Raw genomic sequence first — 18,414 nt, forward strand, 5'->3', positions numbered from 1 at the left:
TTGTTAGGCATTGACAAACAAAATTCAGAACTGTTTTTGACTGGCAGGAGCAATCAGGCGAGTTATTGAAGCCAGACCTTTGTAACTTTACACACTTATAAGGTTTGATGATCTTTAGTCATGACTCAAGTCTGGTTGACCCTGGTCAAATTTCAAGGTAACAGTGGGGTCATGTTGGAGTCAAATGTGGAAAATTATCAATTCCTTGAAGCTAGGGCTTTGAAACTTTTCCCACTTATTGAGCTTGATGAATTCAGGACATGATACAAATCTGATTGACCCTCATCAAAATTAAAGGTCATGGCGTAGTCATGGCGAAGGTAAATTTTATTAGCATTTGCTCTTGTTGCGTTTTGGATGGACATTGGCACTTTCAAACTGTATGATGTTCATTGATTTCTTCTCAGCTTCATCGTTTGATAACATTTCAGATCAAGACAGTGTGTCGTGCAACTTTGATCGAGACATGTGTAGCTGGGTGCAAATGAAAGGCGACAATTTTGACTGGACGCGACATCGGGGAAGTACCGGTACCTCCGCCACTGGACCGTCGAAGGATCACACCACCGGACGTAAGTGTCATTGAGACAGATGAAGGTTATGCATCGTCGTAAGACCATATTGGACCCCCCTATACCCCCCCCCCTTTTAGACTGCTGCAAATCTGAGATAATCAGGTTCAAAAAGAGATAAAAAGGGAGGAAGTCTTTACATGGAAGTAAATTTACTGACCTTATGAACAGAAAATCTGAAGAAGAAAAAAACAGGGTCTTGGATAGGGGGAAGTCTCACAAATCTTTTACGTTTGAAGCACACCAAAAAGGGAAACAACCAGCAGCACAAATAGCTGTCCTCTTCTTCACAACTATTCCACATGCAGTCGAATCTCTCTTTTTCTACCCTCCATTATTCTTCTTCTTTGTTCATGGGCTGAAACTCCCACATTCACTTATGGTTTTACACGAGTGGAATTTTACGTGTATGGCCGCTTTTACCCAACCATTCAGGCAGCCATACGCCGATTCCGGGCGAAGCATACTGGGTATTTTCGGGTTTCTATAACTCTGACATAGATAACATGATCTTTTCCGTGCGCACTTGGTCTTGTGCTTGCGTGTACACACGAAGGAAGATAAGGCACTAGCAGGTCTGCACATAAGTTGACCTAGGAGGTCGGAAACATCTCCACCCTTAACCCACCAGGCTGCCGCTGCCAGGATTTAATCTCACGATCTTTTGATAAGGAGGCCGATGTCTTATCCACCTCGCCACTGCGCCTGCCCCTTCCATTTTAAAACTCCCTCTTCTGAAAGACCTCATTTTCGTAGATTGTTTTATTTTTTAGTGTCAGTATATGCATGTCCATTGTAACGACTTATGTTTCACAGATTTCAGGAGATCTTAAAACATGAGTACCACTGTATCATCCTTTGCTTCCTACCCTTTCTTTCAAAGGGGGAGTTGATAGATTTAAGACCGAATAACACTAAAGCTAGGAAGCTCAAATGAAACGATATGTGCTTATGCAGTGGAACCCCCCTTTTACGACCTCCACAAATCAGAGAAAATCAGGCCTTAAAAAGAAGGAGTTTTAAAATGGGGGTACTAAATGTACAGAAGATAGGGGCGGGGATGTAGCTCAGTCGGTAGCGCGGTGGATTTGTATCCAGTTGGCCGCTGTCAGCGTGAGTTCGTCCCCACGTTCGGCGAGAGATTTATTTCTCAGAGTCAACTTTGTGTGCAGACTCTCCTCGGTGTCCGAACACCCCCGTGTGGACACTCAAGCACAAGACCAAGTGCACACGAAAAAGATCCTGTAATCCATGTCAGAGTTCGGTGGGTTATAGAAACACGAAAATACCCAGCATGCTTCCTCCGAAAGCGGCGTATGGCTGCCTAAATGGCGGGATAAAAAACGGTCATACGCGTAAAATTCCACTTGTGCAAACCACGAGTGCACGTGGGAATTTCAGCCCACGAACGCAGAAGAAGAAGAAGTACAGAAGTTATGAAAAAAAAATCTGAGAAAACATGGTCTTAAAAGGGTGGTTCTACTGTACACAGTTTTTCAATAAGATTAAAGGTAAGATTCTTGCTCCTTTTCAAGTCCTCCTAATACTCTGTTTAGTTTGGAAAGTTGGACAGGTTTCATTCCTTGTGAAGCAATGATCAAAACCATGGTCATATGTGAATCATTGTCCGTCTTCTCTTCATACAAGGATCAGGAAGTTTAATGAACCGTGTAAAACTTTTTTCTCTTGTTTGGTTACTTCTTACTTTTATCTCTGCTAAACTTATTTGACCAAGTTAAGAAACAAAAATTAAAAAAAGAAAAATTAAAAAAAGAAAAAACTTTGCTTTGATGGACGCAGTGCTTCTGGTGTTCACTGTTGCTCTTCTTGGTTATTTATTGATTGAATTGTGTGTGAAATTATTTATTCATTTAATTTCTCTTTCTTTGTTAGGTGGTTGGTACATCTACACGGAAGTGTCAAATCAAGCTACCAACCACACTGCCAGAATTCAGAGCAAGACCATCACGCCTCAGGAAGACGTCCAGTGCCTGACATTCTGGTACCACATGTACGGGGGCAGCACTGGAACGCTCAACTTCTACATCAAAACGGGGTCAGGGCTGGGCTCGGTCGTGTGGACTCGAACCAGTTCCCAGGGCAACCAGTGGACGAAAGCGTCCGTCACTATCAGCCAAGGCCGCAAACCATACGGAGTGAGTTGTGAAGAAAAAAATGTGGAGGGGGGGGGGGGGGGGGGGGTGTACATTAGTCTTAGTCTAAGACAGCCATAAAATTGGGGGGTTATGTGTCTCAACATATCGTGTCTGAAATGTTACCATAACCTGACTATGAGTGGTACAAACACACACACAGTTTGGGAATGATCTGTTCAGAAGTGGCCGTTTATATAGCGTTGATGAATGCAAAACACACATAAACACACACACACGCACATAATGACAAATATATATATTAGATTGCATCGTCTGTAATGTTAAGTATTCTACCTGTTCAAAACAGAAAATACCAGAAAGGGATCTGGTAACCACTGTAAATATTTAATTTGACAGACTTCTTTAAAATATTGGTTGAAGACTGCATGAGAAGAAAAGTGTGTTGCAAGATTTGAGCTATTCAGTTTGAACGTAAGGAAAGTGACAGTTTTTCATGATATTATGTACAGATGGTACTTGAGGGAGTTGGAGGCAACGGAATCCACGGTGACATGGCGGTGGACGATATTCTACTCGCCCATGGAGCATGCACAGGTTTGTACACTTTCTGCACTGTGTTCAACTTTTGACTTCCTGAAGGTCGGTTGTTATTGTTTTTGTGGGTTTTTCTTTCTTTTCTTTTCATTTTTTTGTTGGACCCCAGTTGCATGCAGGCTGCTTTATACGTACCTGTTTTCTTCATTTTTTTTCACGTTTACAGTGGAGTCCGGGTACAACGAATCTCAAGGGAGATACATTTTAGTTCGTTATATCAGTAATTCGCTGTAGAGTTTTCAACCCTAAATGGCCTTAAGACAAGTTTTCCCACTCACCTTCAAATGATCGTCCCATCGATCTTTCCTTGGAGAATACAATTTCTGCATGTTTTCAACAGCTTCATAATATAATCCATAGAGGCGTAGTTCAAATGTTCACTTTACTGTCACAATTTTAGAAGTAAAATTTAAAAAGTCGTGTAAAAGCATGTACATGTACATTCTGATCAATCTCCGATTTCATGGTGTCCACCAGTTCTGGTGCATGTACTACCCTGGCCAAGTTTCCTCTCAAGACATCAAAGAGACCACCCCATAGGTTAAACTCCCCATAGGTTAAACTCGGTCACTGACCCGGGTGCAGGAAGTGTTTCCTCTCTCATATGAAAGGGGAACCACCGGAGCAATTTTATGATTAGTGCTTTTGTGAACAAGAAACAATTAACAAGTGGCTCTATCCCATCTCCCCCCCCCCCCCCCCTCCCCCCCTTTCCCCGTCGCGATATAACCTTCGTGGTTGAAAACGACGTTAAACACCAAATAAATAAAGAAAGAAAGCTAAAACTGGGTCACCCCTGAGAAGAAGGTCAGTGTCTCTAAACAAGGCCACCCAGCTATCACAATGGACCTGCCTTTGATCTCGCCTCACACGCAGATCGTTGTAGCCTTGCGACTTTTTAGAGCACAGTCATAGCTTAGCAGCTGATTGGAATAGTGAAAACACAGCGGCGGTGGCTGTTCCGTGCACCTCCCGCTGTTTGTTCAGAGTTCGCTCATCACGCGATGTGCACTTGTGTTTGTGTTTTTTTGTCTTTGGAGACAATTATTGACATCAGTTCGTTGTAGCCTTGTGACTTTTAGAGACAAAACGGCTCTGGGGCGATGAAAACGTGTTTGTTATAAGAGGGGTTCGTTATGCAAATGAGTTCAAAAGGTTCGTTGTAGCCCGAAAGTAACAAGTAAGAAATAGAAGGCTGTCTGCCGGGAAATCAATGGCAGTTCGTTAAAAGCGGGATTTCGTTATACCCAGGTTCGTTATAGCTGGACTCCACTGTATTTTTTTTCTCATTCTCGGCCTTTTGGCTAATATTAAAGTGTAGTATCTGTTCTTATTAGCATAATTCTGAAGGTAGGTAAAAGAAATGTCAGCTGCTGAACATTTTCAGGTACAGAGCTTCCCCCAGGTGCCCCATCTAGAGGGTCTCGAGGCCCCCAACTTTAAATGTATAGTGGCACTTTAGAGGGTCTAAAGACGGTGAGGTTCATATTCTTGCTTTCAGAAGGCACATTCCTTGCCGACAGATGATCCTTGGATCTAATGCCAACTGTTGGAAGTTCTCTGATCCCTTCACAAAAACGTTATGGTCATAACACATTAGGCCTAAAAAAAAAATAGGTGTGGTTACGGTAACCCGACCTACCCTATTTTTTGGGGCCGACCCTATAACTTTTTATTACATTTGTCAAAAAAATACCAAAAAAAACACCAAGTAAACGAGTGCAGAAAACGCAATGAAAGCAAAAGCGCCCGAGTCGCACACTTATTTCCCTGTCAAGTAGGTTTAATTTGTACACATTAGAAAAAAAAAGTAAAAACAAAAAAAAAAGTGATTGCCTATCTTCCTACCCTATTTTTTTTGGCTATGTTACCGTAACCACACATATTATTTTTTTTGGCCTTAACAGAAAGATTAAACTTGTGTCGGTACATATCTGGCAGAACATTTTCTGAAAATGGTACCGACTGTACGCATGATAACGGATATGCAGTGGGTCACAGGCCCCGTTCTTTTTAGGTTTAGTGCATCATTCGTTCAAGACACTTGTTCATTTCAATGCTTGCTATTCTTTCAGGTGCCAGAAATAGGTTCCGCAAATCACTCACTTACTTTACTTGCACATGTTGTATGCAATAAGAGTGATTACGTCCCTTTGTTTCTCAAATCATAACACTTTGTAAATTCATTAATATTATTTAGGAGGGGCGACCACACCAGGCCATGTGACAGGCCCAACAACAACGGTGGCTCCAGGCACAGCGGTGCGCAGCTGTGACTTTGAGGGCAACACATGTGGCTACATTCAGAGCACGGTGGACGACTTTGACTGGAGTCGAACCACCAGAGGAACCTCCACCACCGGAACTGGACCCTCCAGCGACCACACCTATGGCACCTCCAATGGTAGCTAGCTATCTTTTTGATGCATGTTTCTTGTAGTTTGCGTAGTCATTCGGTGGTATTCAGTCATCCCCCATATAAGAGCTCTCAGAACTGGCAAAAATGTGATATAAGCATTTGCTTGAGTGCGTGTCCTAGCTGTGTGTTTCGAACTGTTCATGCGAAGAAATTCTGAATAAAATTTTGTTTGAACCAACTGGCAAAAATCAGATCTTGAAGGGAAGGAGTCTTACAATGCAGGTACATTTAATGATTTATACTCATTCCTCATTCCTCCCTCTCGAAAATCGGCAGCGAGGGTGAGCCTTGCTTCATTAGATTGTTCAGTGAGGGCGGGGATGTAGCTCAGTCAGTAGCGCGCTGGATTTGTATCCAGTTGGCCGCTGTCAGCATGAGTTCGTCCCCACGTTCGGCGAGAGATTTATTTCTCAGAGTCAACTTTGTGTGCAGACTCTCCTCGGTGTCCGAACACCCCCGTGTGTACACGCAAGCACAAGACCAAGTGCGCACGAAAAAGATCCTGTAATCCATGTCAGAGTTCGGTGGGTTATAGAAACACGAAAATACCCAGCATGCTTCCTCCGAAAACGGCGTATGGCTGCCTAAATGGCAGGGTAAAAAACGGTCATACACGTAAAATTCCACTCGTGCAAAAAACATGAGTGTACGTGGGAGTTTCAGCCCACGAACGCAGAAGAAGAAGAAGAAGATTGTTCAGTTACATCTCATGGGAACTGCAAAGTAGACAGCATGATTCTGTGGAAGAGGCAATGGGTTAAAAGATAATTAGGGATTACAGTGAAACCCCGTTTGAGACCCCCCATTAGGATTCCCTTATTAAAGACTCCTTCCTCTCTAAGAATATTTTATCAGATTTTCTGTTCATAACCTCTGTAAATGTACCCCCATTTTAAGACTCCCTTTTTTTTAAGACCTGATATTTTAAGATTTTTAAAGGTCTTAAAAGGGAGGTTCTGCTGTACCTGATGCTGTTTGAGGACATAGTTTTGAATAACTGAAATATGTGTGTGTCACAATATTTGTGCGCAGGACACTACATGTACACTGAAGCCACCAATCACAGAATCGGACAGAAGGCTCGCCTGATTTCACCAAAATACAATGACACCAGCACCATGTGTCTGCAGTTCTTCTACCACATGTACGGGGATGGAATCGGCATCTTCAACGTGTACACAATGGTAACTGCTTGATATGGGCATGTGGTCAGCTTGTGAAGATGTACCCATTTAACATTGAATGCAAGCTGTTGTTGTTGCAGGATAAAAGCCCAAGATTCGCTGGTATGCGGATTTATATCTGTTCTGTCATGTTTGCACTACATGTGGTGTCACTGACACTGCAGTGTAGCCCTGTGCCTGTGGCCTTCTACTGTTACAAGTGTTAATTGTTGCCCAGGGCTTATGTGCCTGAGAAAGTTACCAACCGGGTGGAAACCAGCTGCGGGCTCAGATTGGTTGAAATTGAGGTTTGTTTGTAATTTCTACCAATCCGACCTTGCAGCTGGCTCCCAACTGGTTTGTAATTTTCTCATGCACATCAGCCCAAGTGTGGCTTTAAACCATGTGTTCAAAGATATTCAGTTAAAAATTTTGTTGTGTATTTTATTCAGTGGGCGGTATAAGTCTGTACGTGTGTTGGTTTAGAGGTCAACTTCTGCGTATGCTTTTCATTACAGGTATGGCCAAATTTCAAAATTTAAACTCACCAGCCGGGCGAGTTACTTCAAGAAAGTCACTAGCCAGCCAGAAATTGCGCTGGCCCGGTACATATACCTCAGTTGCTGCATCTGCAGTGTTCATAACGCTTTGAAACTAGATAGCACAACCAGAAGTGTTGCACGGCATTTGACCAGAATTATCACTGGCCAGCCAGGCGGTTTCTACTAGGCAGACGATTTGGCCATCCCTGCATTACAAGTCCCAAACAAGTGGGTTTTTTACATTTGAAATGTGAATTCTTCCCATTTAAAAAAAAATGTTGCAGACTTTCTATTGTAATGCTTATTGATGCACCTTGTTTAAAAAGAAAGCTTTTATAGGGTTTCAAAAACTGGACACCTACCTGTTACTGAACATACCTGTCAGTCTAGGGAGCTTGAACAGAACTTGAGAAATATATAATGAAACATAAGAGTACACCATTACTATTCACTTTCACAACAGGCTGTACAGAGCAAAAGTCTGCCACGAGCCGGATTTGTCCGCAAGGGTAACCAGGGCAACCGCTGGGTTGTTGGTCAGATGAGTGTTCCACAGACCTTGGCTTCTTCAGGCTACAAGGTAAAAGCGACTTGGTTTTTACCATGTATAAACTGTGTATGTGAAAAAGAGAAAAAGCAAGTCATCAAGGCTTGATATCCTACTTCTTTTGGAGGATATTCTCCAGTAAAAGCAACTTGGTTTTTACCATGCATGAACTGTGTGTGGGAAAGACCAAAGCAGTGCATCAGGCCTTGATATCCTGCTCCTTTGGGAAGATTTTCTCCATTGAAAGCCAATTTTCAGCTCCCGAATTACTTGAAGCCTGTTAGATCTGTCTCGGTTAAGTTATACCCAGAATGCACCAGATTGAATAGATTTTGATCCAAGTGTTTAAATCTGGGCCTTAGATCCCCCCACCCACATCTGCTTTGTTTCTCCAATAGGGTCTCTTCAATCCTTTATGTATTGACCAAAAATAAATGTAGGTTTTGACAGTTATTCTGAGTCTCTGGCAAACATATATACGTACCGCAGGCTAGAAGGGAACGTGTATGAAGTCATTGAAGAGGGGAGAAAACACAACAGCAGAAAGATGATTTTCATGGGCACAAAAATACAACAGGTCAATTTCTTTCAAGAAGAGACTGTTATTTTATTTTGTTTTAGAGTTGTTTATTTACGTTTGTTTTATAAGCTTGTTTATGAAGGAATGCTAGCTTGTGACTCAAACTTCTCTAGAGTATTTCAGGTGGTATGTGAAACTTCTCTCTGTTGTTTCAGGTGGTATTTGAAACTTCTCTCTGTTGTTTCAGGTGGTATTTGAAGCTGTCCGAGGATCAACACCTCGTGCCGATATCGCCATAGATGATGTCAGCATGCTGCGAGGACCTTGCGCTAGTCCTGGTAAACTTGGCTGTATTCCTTTTTCAGCCATTTTATTTCTTCCGTTGTTTGTCTTTCTACTACTTTACCCCATTGTCAACAAAAGATTTGTCCACTGATTGTCAGATGAGATTTAAAGCATTTCCAGAGCTCCAGAGATTGTTCTCGATATCACCAAATAACACACTTTTGCATCATTTTTTCACAAATTTCATTTGGGTTCAGTTTTAAAACATTTCTTTTTGTAACATGATTGTATTTTTCTGCTCATGATAATTTCAAAAGGAGTGGGTGGCGGGGAGTTCTTTTTTTTTTTGTAACAATGTTATGAATTTTAACCTATTTTGTTTTCCTGCTCATGATTTGTGTTATGAAACGTTGTTGTCAGGTACCTGTGACTTTGAGTCAGGACTCTGCACGTGGGTGAACACTCACACAGGCGACGACTTTGACTGGACGATGAATAGCGGCTCTACATCGTCACGCGGCACTGGACCCACAACAGACCACACCACAGGCAACAAGCAAGGTATGTGTTCAGACACAAGATGTTTGTGTAAACTGACAATTTTTCATACGCAGAGAAACTCGCTTTAGATCTCTTATGAGTGCAAGCAAACTCCCAAGGCAAGTAACTCTCGTACTCTGTCTAGCGATAAGAGTAGTTCCCCTTCCAAATTTTCTGAACTGAGTTGCTTGGACAAAAGACTGCAATCCGACGGTTAGTTTTCGACAATATTTCATTTTATAAACAGATCACACGCAACCAAATGCACACATCTCATCAAATTAAAGAACATACAGTGGTTTCATACATTATTTTGCCCCAGAAAACTGAACTTCATACAGTTTTTAACGTTGGAACACGGGTGCAAAAGTTCGTCTGCTAGTCCCATTCGAAGAAAGAACATTTCCTAAGCGATACCAAATCATGAACAGAACACACACTATCTGCCTTTACCGCCACAGCAGAATAACAACATAACTGTGTACTTGATTTTAGTCCAAAACAGGGAAACTGACAAGAAGTGTGGACAGAATTGAATGATTTTCAGTTAACTATACAACCGCCCATTATTCAATCGCCTGCGCAGGTAGACTGGTTGAGTGATTAGGATTCGATCAAACTTTTGCACAAAAACTCCTCTTTTCTTTGAATAACTGAAGAAAGGAGGAATAAAGATGTTACACACCTCGTCTCAGTGATTATTAAAAATAATGGTCTCAGTTCACGGTCATGAAAAAGCTTTCTGAAGCTCGCACTTTTCATGATCCGCTAACTTCGACCATTATTTTTAATAATCACTGAGACTCGGCATGTAACCTCTACATCCACATTCAGTCTTTAGGGAAGTATCTAGACTTCAGCTCCACATGTTTTGGGCCACAAAGCATGGTTGGTCAGTGAGAAGTTCCCCATTATGTCAGGAAGAGGGGAATACAAAATGCTGCCCCCCCCGGGTTAGGGGGAGTCCCATATTGGTTGGGACGAGAAAGAATTTACCCGATGCTCCCCAGCATGTTGTAAGAGGCGACTAACGGATTCTGTTTCTCCTTTTACCCTTGTTAAGTGTTTCTTGTATAGAATATAGTCAATGTTTGTAAAGATTTTAGTCAAGCAGTATGTAAGAGTTAAGTCCTTTGTACTGGAAACTTGCATTCTCCCAGTAAGGTAATATATTGTACTACGTTGCAAGCCCCTGGAGCAATTTTTTGATTACTGCTTTTGTGAACAAGAAACAATTAACAAGTGGCTCTATCCCATCTCCCCACCCCCTTTCCCCGTCGCGATATAACCTTCGTGGTTGAAAACGACGTTAAACACCAAATAAAGAAAGATACAAAATGCTTACCTCTCGACGGGTGTAATGGCCTAGTGGATAAGACGCCGGCCTCCTAAGCAGAAGGTCGTGAGTTCGAATCCCGGCCAGCCGCATCTGGTGGGTTAAGGGTGGAGATTATTCCGATCTCCCAGGTCAAGTTATGTGAAGACCTGCTAGTGCCTTATCCCCCTTCGCATGTACACCCAAGCACAAGACCAAGTGCCACCAGAAAAGATTCTGTAATCCATGTCAGAGTTTGGTGGGTTATAGAAACACTAAAATACCCAGCATGCTTCTCGCGAAATATGCTTAAACATATTATTAGGCGAGTAAATTGCTTAGGTGGGATGTCAAATTAAAAAGGTCTGAAACAACTAATTTGATTTTGAGCATACATCATGTGTTTCACTGCCTAAATGGCAGGGTAAAAACCGTCATCCACGTAAAAGCCGTGGAAGTTACACCCACGAACGAAGAAGAAGCTTAGCTCTCCCTTGAGTAGAAAACAAGTGTATGTGAAATGGTCTTCCCCATTCTGTCCACAGGGAAGTACCTGTACATCGAAACGTCAGCACCTCGCGCTGTGGGCCACAAGGCGTGGCTGGTCAGTGAGACGTTCCCACCTGTGTCGTCCAGTGGCCGCTGCATTCACTTCTGGTACAGCATGTACGGTCAGACTGTTGACACGCTCAGCGTCTACCTCCGTGTGGCAGGTACGGGGTCCAGGTGTTGCTTGGTTGTGGTTTTAAGTATTCGTAGGAAACGAGGAAAAAAAGTAGTGGAAAGTTAGAATGGAACAGAAAGATTATGCTGTTGTTTTATCTCCCACAATTCCGAGAGGAATGGGTCACGTGAGATAGAACGCGGGAATACGTCACTGAACGAATGGTTTTCGTCCTGTGAAGACGTGTTGGTGCACTGTCTCTCTTTGCGTTGCTTTCATTTTTCTCTAACCTTTCTCTGTACAAGCTTTAGTTGTAGGTTAGTTGAAGTGTATTGACTATTTGATTGTTTATCATTGTGTCAACTTGCAAGAAAAGGAATGTTAGTGTTAATACTTCTTGCTAAAAGGAACTAAACATGTGTGTTTTTGTGTCAATCTTTTTTGTTAGGCTGGCTATGTTCAGATGAATTATACCAACAGGAAGGTCACTTCATTTATGTAGCACACTACCTCTACCTGTCCCAATATAGGCCAACTACCAGTCCTAAGAGGACATAAAACTCAACTAGTGAGTCAGTCACAAGGCTATGGTAGGCAAGTTTTGCTAGTTTTGCTATGCCTTCGTTCATATTTGTAAATAAATGCAAGCTAAAAAAAATTGTGCTTGACAGGCCAGAATGACAGCTTCATCTGGCGACTGAGCAGCAACCAAGGCAATAACTGGCAGAACGGCCAGGCTCCCATTCCTAAGGTTAACACAGACTACAGCATCGTGTTTGAGGGTGTGCGAGGAAGGAGTGCTTCTGGCGACATCGCCATTGACGACATCAGCTTCACCGAGAGCAACTGCGGAGGTGAGAGAGGAATGACAGAAGGGAGGGGATTAGTTTTGTCTTTGATTTTGTTGTTGTGTGAAAGTAAGTTTATGTGTCAGGTTTTAATGCCTTTAAGCCTGTCCTTAACTGGGCGAAGTCGACTACGTGAAGTATACTTCGCGAAGCTGGCCGCACAAAGCTTTAGCACTGAATTCCGGTAAAAAGACTTCACAATGTCTTGGCAATGTCAACTTCGGGCTCACTTAAGGACCGCCTTTAGGTTTAGTTTGTTTGATTTGTGTCAGTTTTTCTGTGTCTTTGTATGTCTTTGAGAAAGCATCTGTATTCCAATGAGTCATCTCAACATCAGAGTGCACTGGCTACTTTTCAGATATCTCTGTGTATTTTTCTATGTATCATCTAAGCTCTCAGTTCTGGAGCCTTTACCACTACATTGTACTGAAAACAGAATGAAGGCAGAAAGATATATAGGAGCAGTCTACTTCAACAAAAACAAGCGCCTTTGTCCTTGTTTCTCTTAACATCTGTTGATTTGTATCGCTCTTTGTGGAGCTGCTTCTGTAAGAAATATAATTGCATGGGTGGGATTCTTCCGGTATATTCCGGAAATCCGGATTCGTAATGTCTGTGGTGACGTTTTTGTTGTTGTTAAATATACAAATCCTTCAGCGTCTGGGGGCCCCCCCCTTAAAATTCTTCAGGATTCATGACATTTTTCAGTCCCACCCATGTAATTGTGAGGAGAGTGGAGATTGACGTGGTTTTAATTCAGTGTGGAAATAACTTGGACTTCTGTTTTTTCTTCTCATGACAGTGATACCGGGCAAAGCTTCACCTCCAACCACCCTCTCACCCCCAGTCACCCACCCCACCCCCTCCACCACCGCCAACACCGGCCCCTTCAACTGCAACTTTGAGGCCAACTTGTGTGGGTGGAGCCAGGACAAGAGAGATCAGTTTGACTGGACAAGATTCCATGGAACCACCGGCACCAGTGGGACGGGACCGACTGGCGATCACACACAGGCCAATCACGGTGAGAGGGACGGGATTTTTTTCTGCTCACCATCGATGCACATTGTGCAGAGTAGAAACTGTTCTGTCTTCTTCTTCTCGTTCGCTCCTTCTAGATGTGACAGGGAGACTACTGTCGCCCTTCACAGCAGGCTCTGCAGAGTTGTTCGCCTTTGAGGTTGAGCTATTTATAGCTCGCCAACTAGACACCTGTGGATCGTAGAGTTCTGTTTGTGGTAGGGTCTGGCTGCTGCGGTCTCCTTGTATGTTCTTGGTTGCCTTTGCGTAACCAAAACAGTTTTTATTGGGCTAAGAAATTGGCTCTAAAATTCTCAATCCTGTTTGATTGGACTTCGCCTCCAAAGGTGATTGTTGTGTTTCGACACTCGGTTACATAGACATGCACTCCTGTGGCACGCACAAATGCTGCCATCTTCTTTAGGGCCGCACGATCGCCAAACAGCTTCTCCTGCAGGGGGTCTAGCTGACTTGTGATATTTGCAGAGATTCTGCTCAAAGATTCTGACTTTGCAGGTTGGGTTCACACAAATCCAAAGCCTGGCTGCTTTTTCTATGCAGAGTTGGAATTTTTGCTGAATTACTTTGGCAGAATGACACTGGTGTTCTAGAATTGGAAGGAATAGGGTTGGTCGGGGAATCAGAACACTGAATATTTTTTCTTAGCTTTACTAAGGTCTGTGTCCATGCATTCAAGTCTAATACAGCATTACTGGCACCGCTCGACTAAGATGTTGTTGAAGAGTCAAAAGAACAAGCTGACACAGATGTTCACCGTCTCTTGAGAGAGAGAGATTTTTTGGTTATTATTATCCTGATCTTAATTATTATGAATTGACTCCGTTGCGCCTCCATACAGTTTAAACGATTGCACCACGTGTGATCGACAAGAAGAAGAAATGATTGCACCACGTGTGATCGACAAGAAGAAGAAATGATTGCACCACGTGTGATCGACAAGAAGAAATGATTGCACCACGTGTGATCGGCAAGAAGAAGAAATGATTGCACCAGGAACCTGCAAATAAGGCTTTGCATTCAAGGAATTTTACTGTTTTATGTTCTAACGTTTTATGTTGTATGTTGTCTGATGCTGTGATACACCACTCATGACTTAATTCTCTTCTTCAAATGCAGTGAACCCCCCCTTTTAAGACCCCCTCCACTATGACTCCCCTGTCTCAGATTTTCTCTTCATAAGCTTTATAAATTGACCTCCATTTTAAGACTCCCTCCAGCTTAGGACCAGATTTTTGAAGGCCTTAAAAGGGGGGTTCCACTGTAATCAAGTTGTCTATGTCTTTCAGGAGGTTACTACGTCTACATCGAAACCTCGGGCAGTCGACACAACGGAGACAAAGCGCGCCTGGTGTCGCCCAACATCAACGCTGGTCAGTACTGCTTGACCTTCTGGTACTTCATGTACGGCCAGCACGTTGACCACCTCAACGTCTACGTCATGGCCGGAAACACAATCCCATCAACACCTCTGTGGACCCGTGTCCGCGACCAGGGGCAGAAGTGGAGGCAGGCGAGCGTTGACGTCCCAAGAGTTGCTTCCACTTTCAATGTGAGTTTGGCTTTCTTTTCTTTTGTTTGTTTATTTGTTGTTTATTTGTCAAAGTTAAGGCAGTCCTTTATTGAGCTCAAAGTCAACTTTGCTCAAACTCAGTGCTAAAGCTTCGTGCGGCCAGCTTCACAAAGTATACTTCGCGTAGTCGACTTCGCACAGTTAAGAACAGGCTTTACTGAGCGTTTCAAAACAATATTTATCTAAATGTATGTACACATTCTGAGTCTGAAAGTGAAAGAAAAAGAAGACCATTAGAAGCAGGGTTATGATTAAAGAAGGGAAACCCATCTGTGTTGGAGAATAAATGAAGTATATTGCTTTGTACAGTCTAACCTGTGCTTAACGACCACACAAGGAACCAACCAAAAGGCGTGGCTATGGACAGGTGGTTGCTATTGAAAGATTTAAATTTGATAGAAATTAGTTAGTTTGTTCCTTTAGAGATCCTTTGGGAGCTAGGGTCGTTATTGGCAGGTGATCGTCATCGAGAAATGGTAACCAGGGTAGGTTCAACTTGCCATTGATGTAACAATATTGCAGATCAAACTCGTTCTTCAGAGTTAGTTGGCTCCAAGAATAACAAGCACACGGGGGCATCTTAGAAGTCAGAGCTTATGGACCGATCCACATGTAGTGGAAACCCCTTTTAAGACCCCTCTATTTAAGGCTGCCTCCCTTTTTAAGATCCGGTTTTCTCATACTTTTTGTAAATAACATTTGTAAATTTATCCCCATTTTAGGACTACCTCCTTTTTTAAGACATGATTTTCTCATATTTTGGGAGGTCTTAACACTATGTTGACCAAGGTTTTTTAGCTGAGACAAGCTGTGCTGCAGCAGGTCACTCAGAATTGTAGTAACTGTGTAGTAACAGTGTATGAACCCGCTGGAATGCAGGCGTTAGATGGACGTTACAGGAAGCAATTGAAGCTAACAAGTCTGAGCGGATATATCCGTACCTGGTCAGATAGAGCCATATGAGTGGGTTTGGAGACAATGAGTTAAAAGGAGGATTCCACCACATATCATGTTCATGTGCCATTGCTTGCAGATCGTGTTTGAGGGTGTGCGAGGAATCAGCTACAAGGGGGACATTGCTCTGGATGACATCTCTCTGTCCAATGGTACCTGTTCTGCTGGTGAGATGAAAATAATGAAAAATGAATAAATATTCGTAGTGAGCTTATAACACCTGGCAACTGCTCCATATTTATGAGTCAAATACAAGGTCTAGCAAGTACATGATTGTACTGGTGATCTTCATATGATGAGTGTTTTCTATATATATATACGACTAGAGTCTGTGTGTCTGTGTGTCTGTGTGTGTGTGTGTGTATCTGTCTGTGCGCGATGCACGGCCAAAGTTCTCGATGGATCTGCTTCAAATTTGGTGGGCATATTCAGGTTGACCCGGTACAGGACACAACCTGGTCGATATTTCAACACGTGCTCTCAGCGCGCAGCGCTGAACCGATTTTGGTTCCACCTCAGCTATTTTGGTTCCACCTCAGCGACCCGGGCCCCCATACCGACACACCATAGCCGCTACACCACATCACAACGCCAAAGTTCTCGGTGGATCTTTTTCAAATTTGGACACCGTATTCAGCTACACCCCGGACACAATATCATCGATGAGATATTTCAACACGTGCTCTCAGCGCGCAGCGCTGAACTCATTTTCGTTTTTGTGTTCATTTCACCATTATAAGTAACTCTTCCTTATCTTCTCCAGTGTTTGGCGTTTATCTCCCTTCCTTCGTGTGGCTTTCCCGTTCAGTTGTAAGTTACTACACTGCGCTGTCCACTGCGCTGAGCGTCTTCGGATATTCCCGGCGTTACTATTTTTAGAAGGTCAACGCAGTGTACAGAACGTAAATTGGACCCGTAAATTATCCTCACTGTAAAAGTGCAAAGGTCGAATCAATTTATAGCCACGCGAAAAATACACTGTCATCTATCTCTCTATAGATACGGCTTCTCTGTGTTTTTGTGTGTGTGTGTGTGAGTGTGTGTGTCTCTATGTAAGCAACACCTGTGCATTCTTCAGTTCTGTTTGTGATGTGGTCTGGCGGCTTTTGTGTAATTTTATGTACTGGCCTTCCTTTGAGAAGCCATAACTTGCTCAGTCCTGTTTGAGTGGAGTTCGCCTCCAAAGGTGATTAACACGGTTACATTCGTCGACAAGGATGGGACTCGATATGGTCAGGAATGGCATTATGGCCACTGAATCATTTTCGTGCTGTTCCCATTCCACGAATCTGGGAGGGACCTAAGCTTGGCGGGTCCATTGTTCAAAGCCGGCGTACGGCTCTAAGTACTTCTTCCCGGCGAAGCCGGCTACCCGGCGAAGCGGGTATTCATTCTAGTGTGATATATGTGTATGCATGATTATGTAAACTACTAATTATGTGTGATAAGAGTAATTTTGCCTGTGTCTCTTTGTCTATGTTTAAGAGTCTTTGGTCCCCCCCCCCCCCCCCCCTTCTCAAACCCCACTTGTCAATGTAACACTTACCTCGACAGTACTATTCTTGCACATTATCTATTATAGGCCGAAAAAATTGGACAAAACGCTGAGTGGGTACAATTATCTCCCATAACCATGCGCCACCGTGGATCCCAAGCACTGTCCGAGTGCTTCCCCCTTACAGGATGTAGGTGGCGCGTCCTCTTTCTTTTTTCGCGCGTGTCAGACCGGCTGTGTTTCTGCTACGCTCCCGGATTATTTTGGACTAAGAGGCTTCTTTTCTGTGTGGACTATCACCTGTTGGATTATTGTGTGTTATTCCACTTCTGGCTTGAGGCTACGTTGTGTTTCCTTCAACTTGTGCCTCCGTTTTTGTGTGGCGGACTCGGCGTGCCTCCCGTCCTACTTCGTGGTGACCGGTCGTCTGCTTCTCGTTTCGCCGCATTCACTTGAGTATTGACCTAAATTTTCTTTGAATTTTGTTAATTCTCGGTCTTTAAGGGTACGTACAGGGCGAGGTAGGATGTCTCGTCCTGTTTTGGGCTCTGGTTCTACGGAACCAGAGTCTGCCGGGGGCAACCCTTCTCCGGGCGCCCAGCGTCATGTTTTACGCACGGAGAAGGGGATCTTTCGGCGCTCCGACTCTCCCTCCCCAAACGCTTTGCGTTTGCGGCGAGGGAGGGCGGAGAAAGCCTGTTTGAGCAAGCTCAATGCGAGCTTGCTCAAACAGGCTGGGCTTGAGCCTGGGACTTCGGGCGGGGCTGCGCCGTCGAAGGTTCGGGGAAGGTCGAGGAGAAAGAAAAAGCTTCTTTCTCCTTCTCCTTCAGTGGAACAGGCTTCCCCCCCTTCGACGCCGTTGTCCGGCCCTCAGTCTCAGGCTTCAGCTCCTCCCGGTTTCAAGCCTGGGGGGAAGGTTTCCTTCTCCTCCCTGGCTCGAATCCGGGGGCAGGTCGATTCCCAACCCTCTTTGGGGGTTGGTGAATCCGATCTAGGGGCTACTGGAGAGACTCAGGTTTTGACAGCCAACGGCCATACCACGTTGTAAACACCGGTTCTCGTCCGACCACCGAAGTTAAGCAACGTCGGGCCCGGTTAGTACTTGGATGGGTGACCGCCTGGGAACACCGGGTGCAGTTGGCATTAAAATCTTCCTTTTTCCGGTGCCTCTCCTGTGCCCTCCTCGGTTTCCACCGCTGTGGAAGCCAGGAGGGACACGGGTCCTCCT

At 43.8% G+C, this 18,414-nt stretch overlaps 1 protein-coding gene and 1 non-coding gene across 2 annotated transcripts in view; both read left to right on the plus strand.

Moving 5' to 3' along the window:
- LOC138971979 (MAM and LDL-receptor class A domain-containing protein 2-like) overlaps positions 1–18,414 on the plus strand; it is a 299,457-nt gene that overhangs the window by 22,873 nt on the left and 258,170 nt on the right. Inside the window, exons 11-24 of the mRNA XM_070344823.1 lie at positions 432–572; positions 2,466–2,728; positions 3,199–3,315; positions 4,621–4,633; positions 5,484–5,687; positions 6,735–6,886; positions 7,871–7,987; positions 8,722–8,812; positions 9,180–9,320; positions 11,160–11,327; positions 11,950–12,132; positions 12,929–13,150; positions 14,454–14,716; positions 15,771–15,858. Coding sequence (XP_070200924.1) covers positions 432–572; positions 2,466–2,728; positions 3,199–3,315; positions 4,621–4,633; positions 5,484–5,687; positions 6,735–6,886; positions 7,871–7,987; positions 8,722–8,812; positions 9,180–9,320; positions 11,160–11,327; positions 11,950–12,132; positions 12,929–13,150; positions 14,454–14,716; positions 15,771–15,858 — 2,163 coding nt within the window. The remainder of the gene's footprint in view (positions 1–431; positions 573–2,465; positions 2,729–3,198; positions 3,316–4,620; positions 4,634–5,483; positions 5,688–6,734; positions 6,887–7,870; positions 7,988–8,721; positions 8,813–9,179; positions 9,321–11,159; positions 11,328–11,949; positions 12,133–12,928; positions 13,151–14,453; positions 14,717–15,770; positions 15,859–18,414) is intronic.
- On the plus strand, positions 18,211–18,329 carry LOC138972067 (5S ribosomal RNA). Its single transcript, XR_011457445.1, has one exon. It is a non-coding gene; the product is annotated as a 5S ribosomal RNA (ribosomal RNA).

The sequence above is a fragment of the Littorina saxatilis genome, linkage group LG7 (genome assembly GCF_037325665.1).
Source record: "Littorina saxatilis isolate snail1 linkage group LG7, US_GU_Lsax_2.0, whole genome shotgun sequence".
NCBI classification, from domain to species: Eukaryota; Metazoa; Mollusca; class Gastropoda; order Littorinimorpha; family Littorinidae; genus Littorina; species Littorina saxatilis.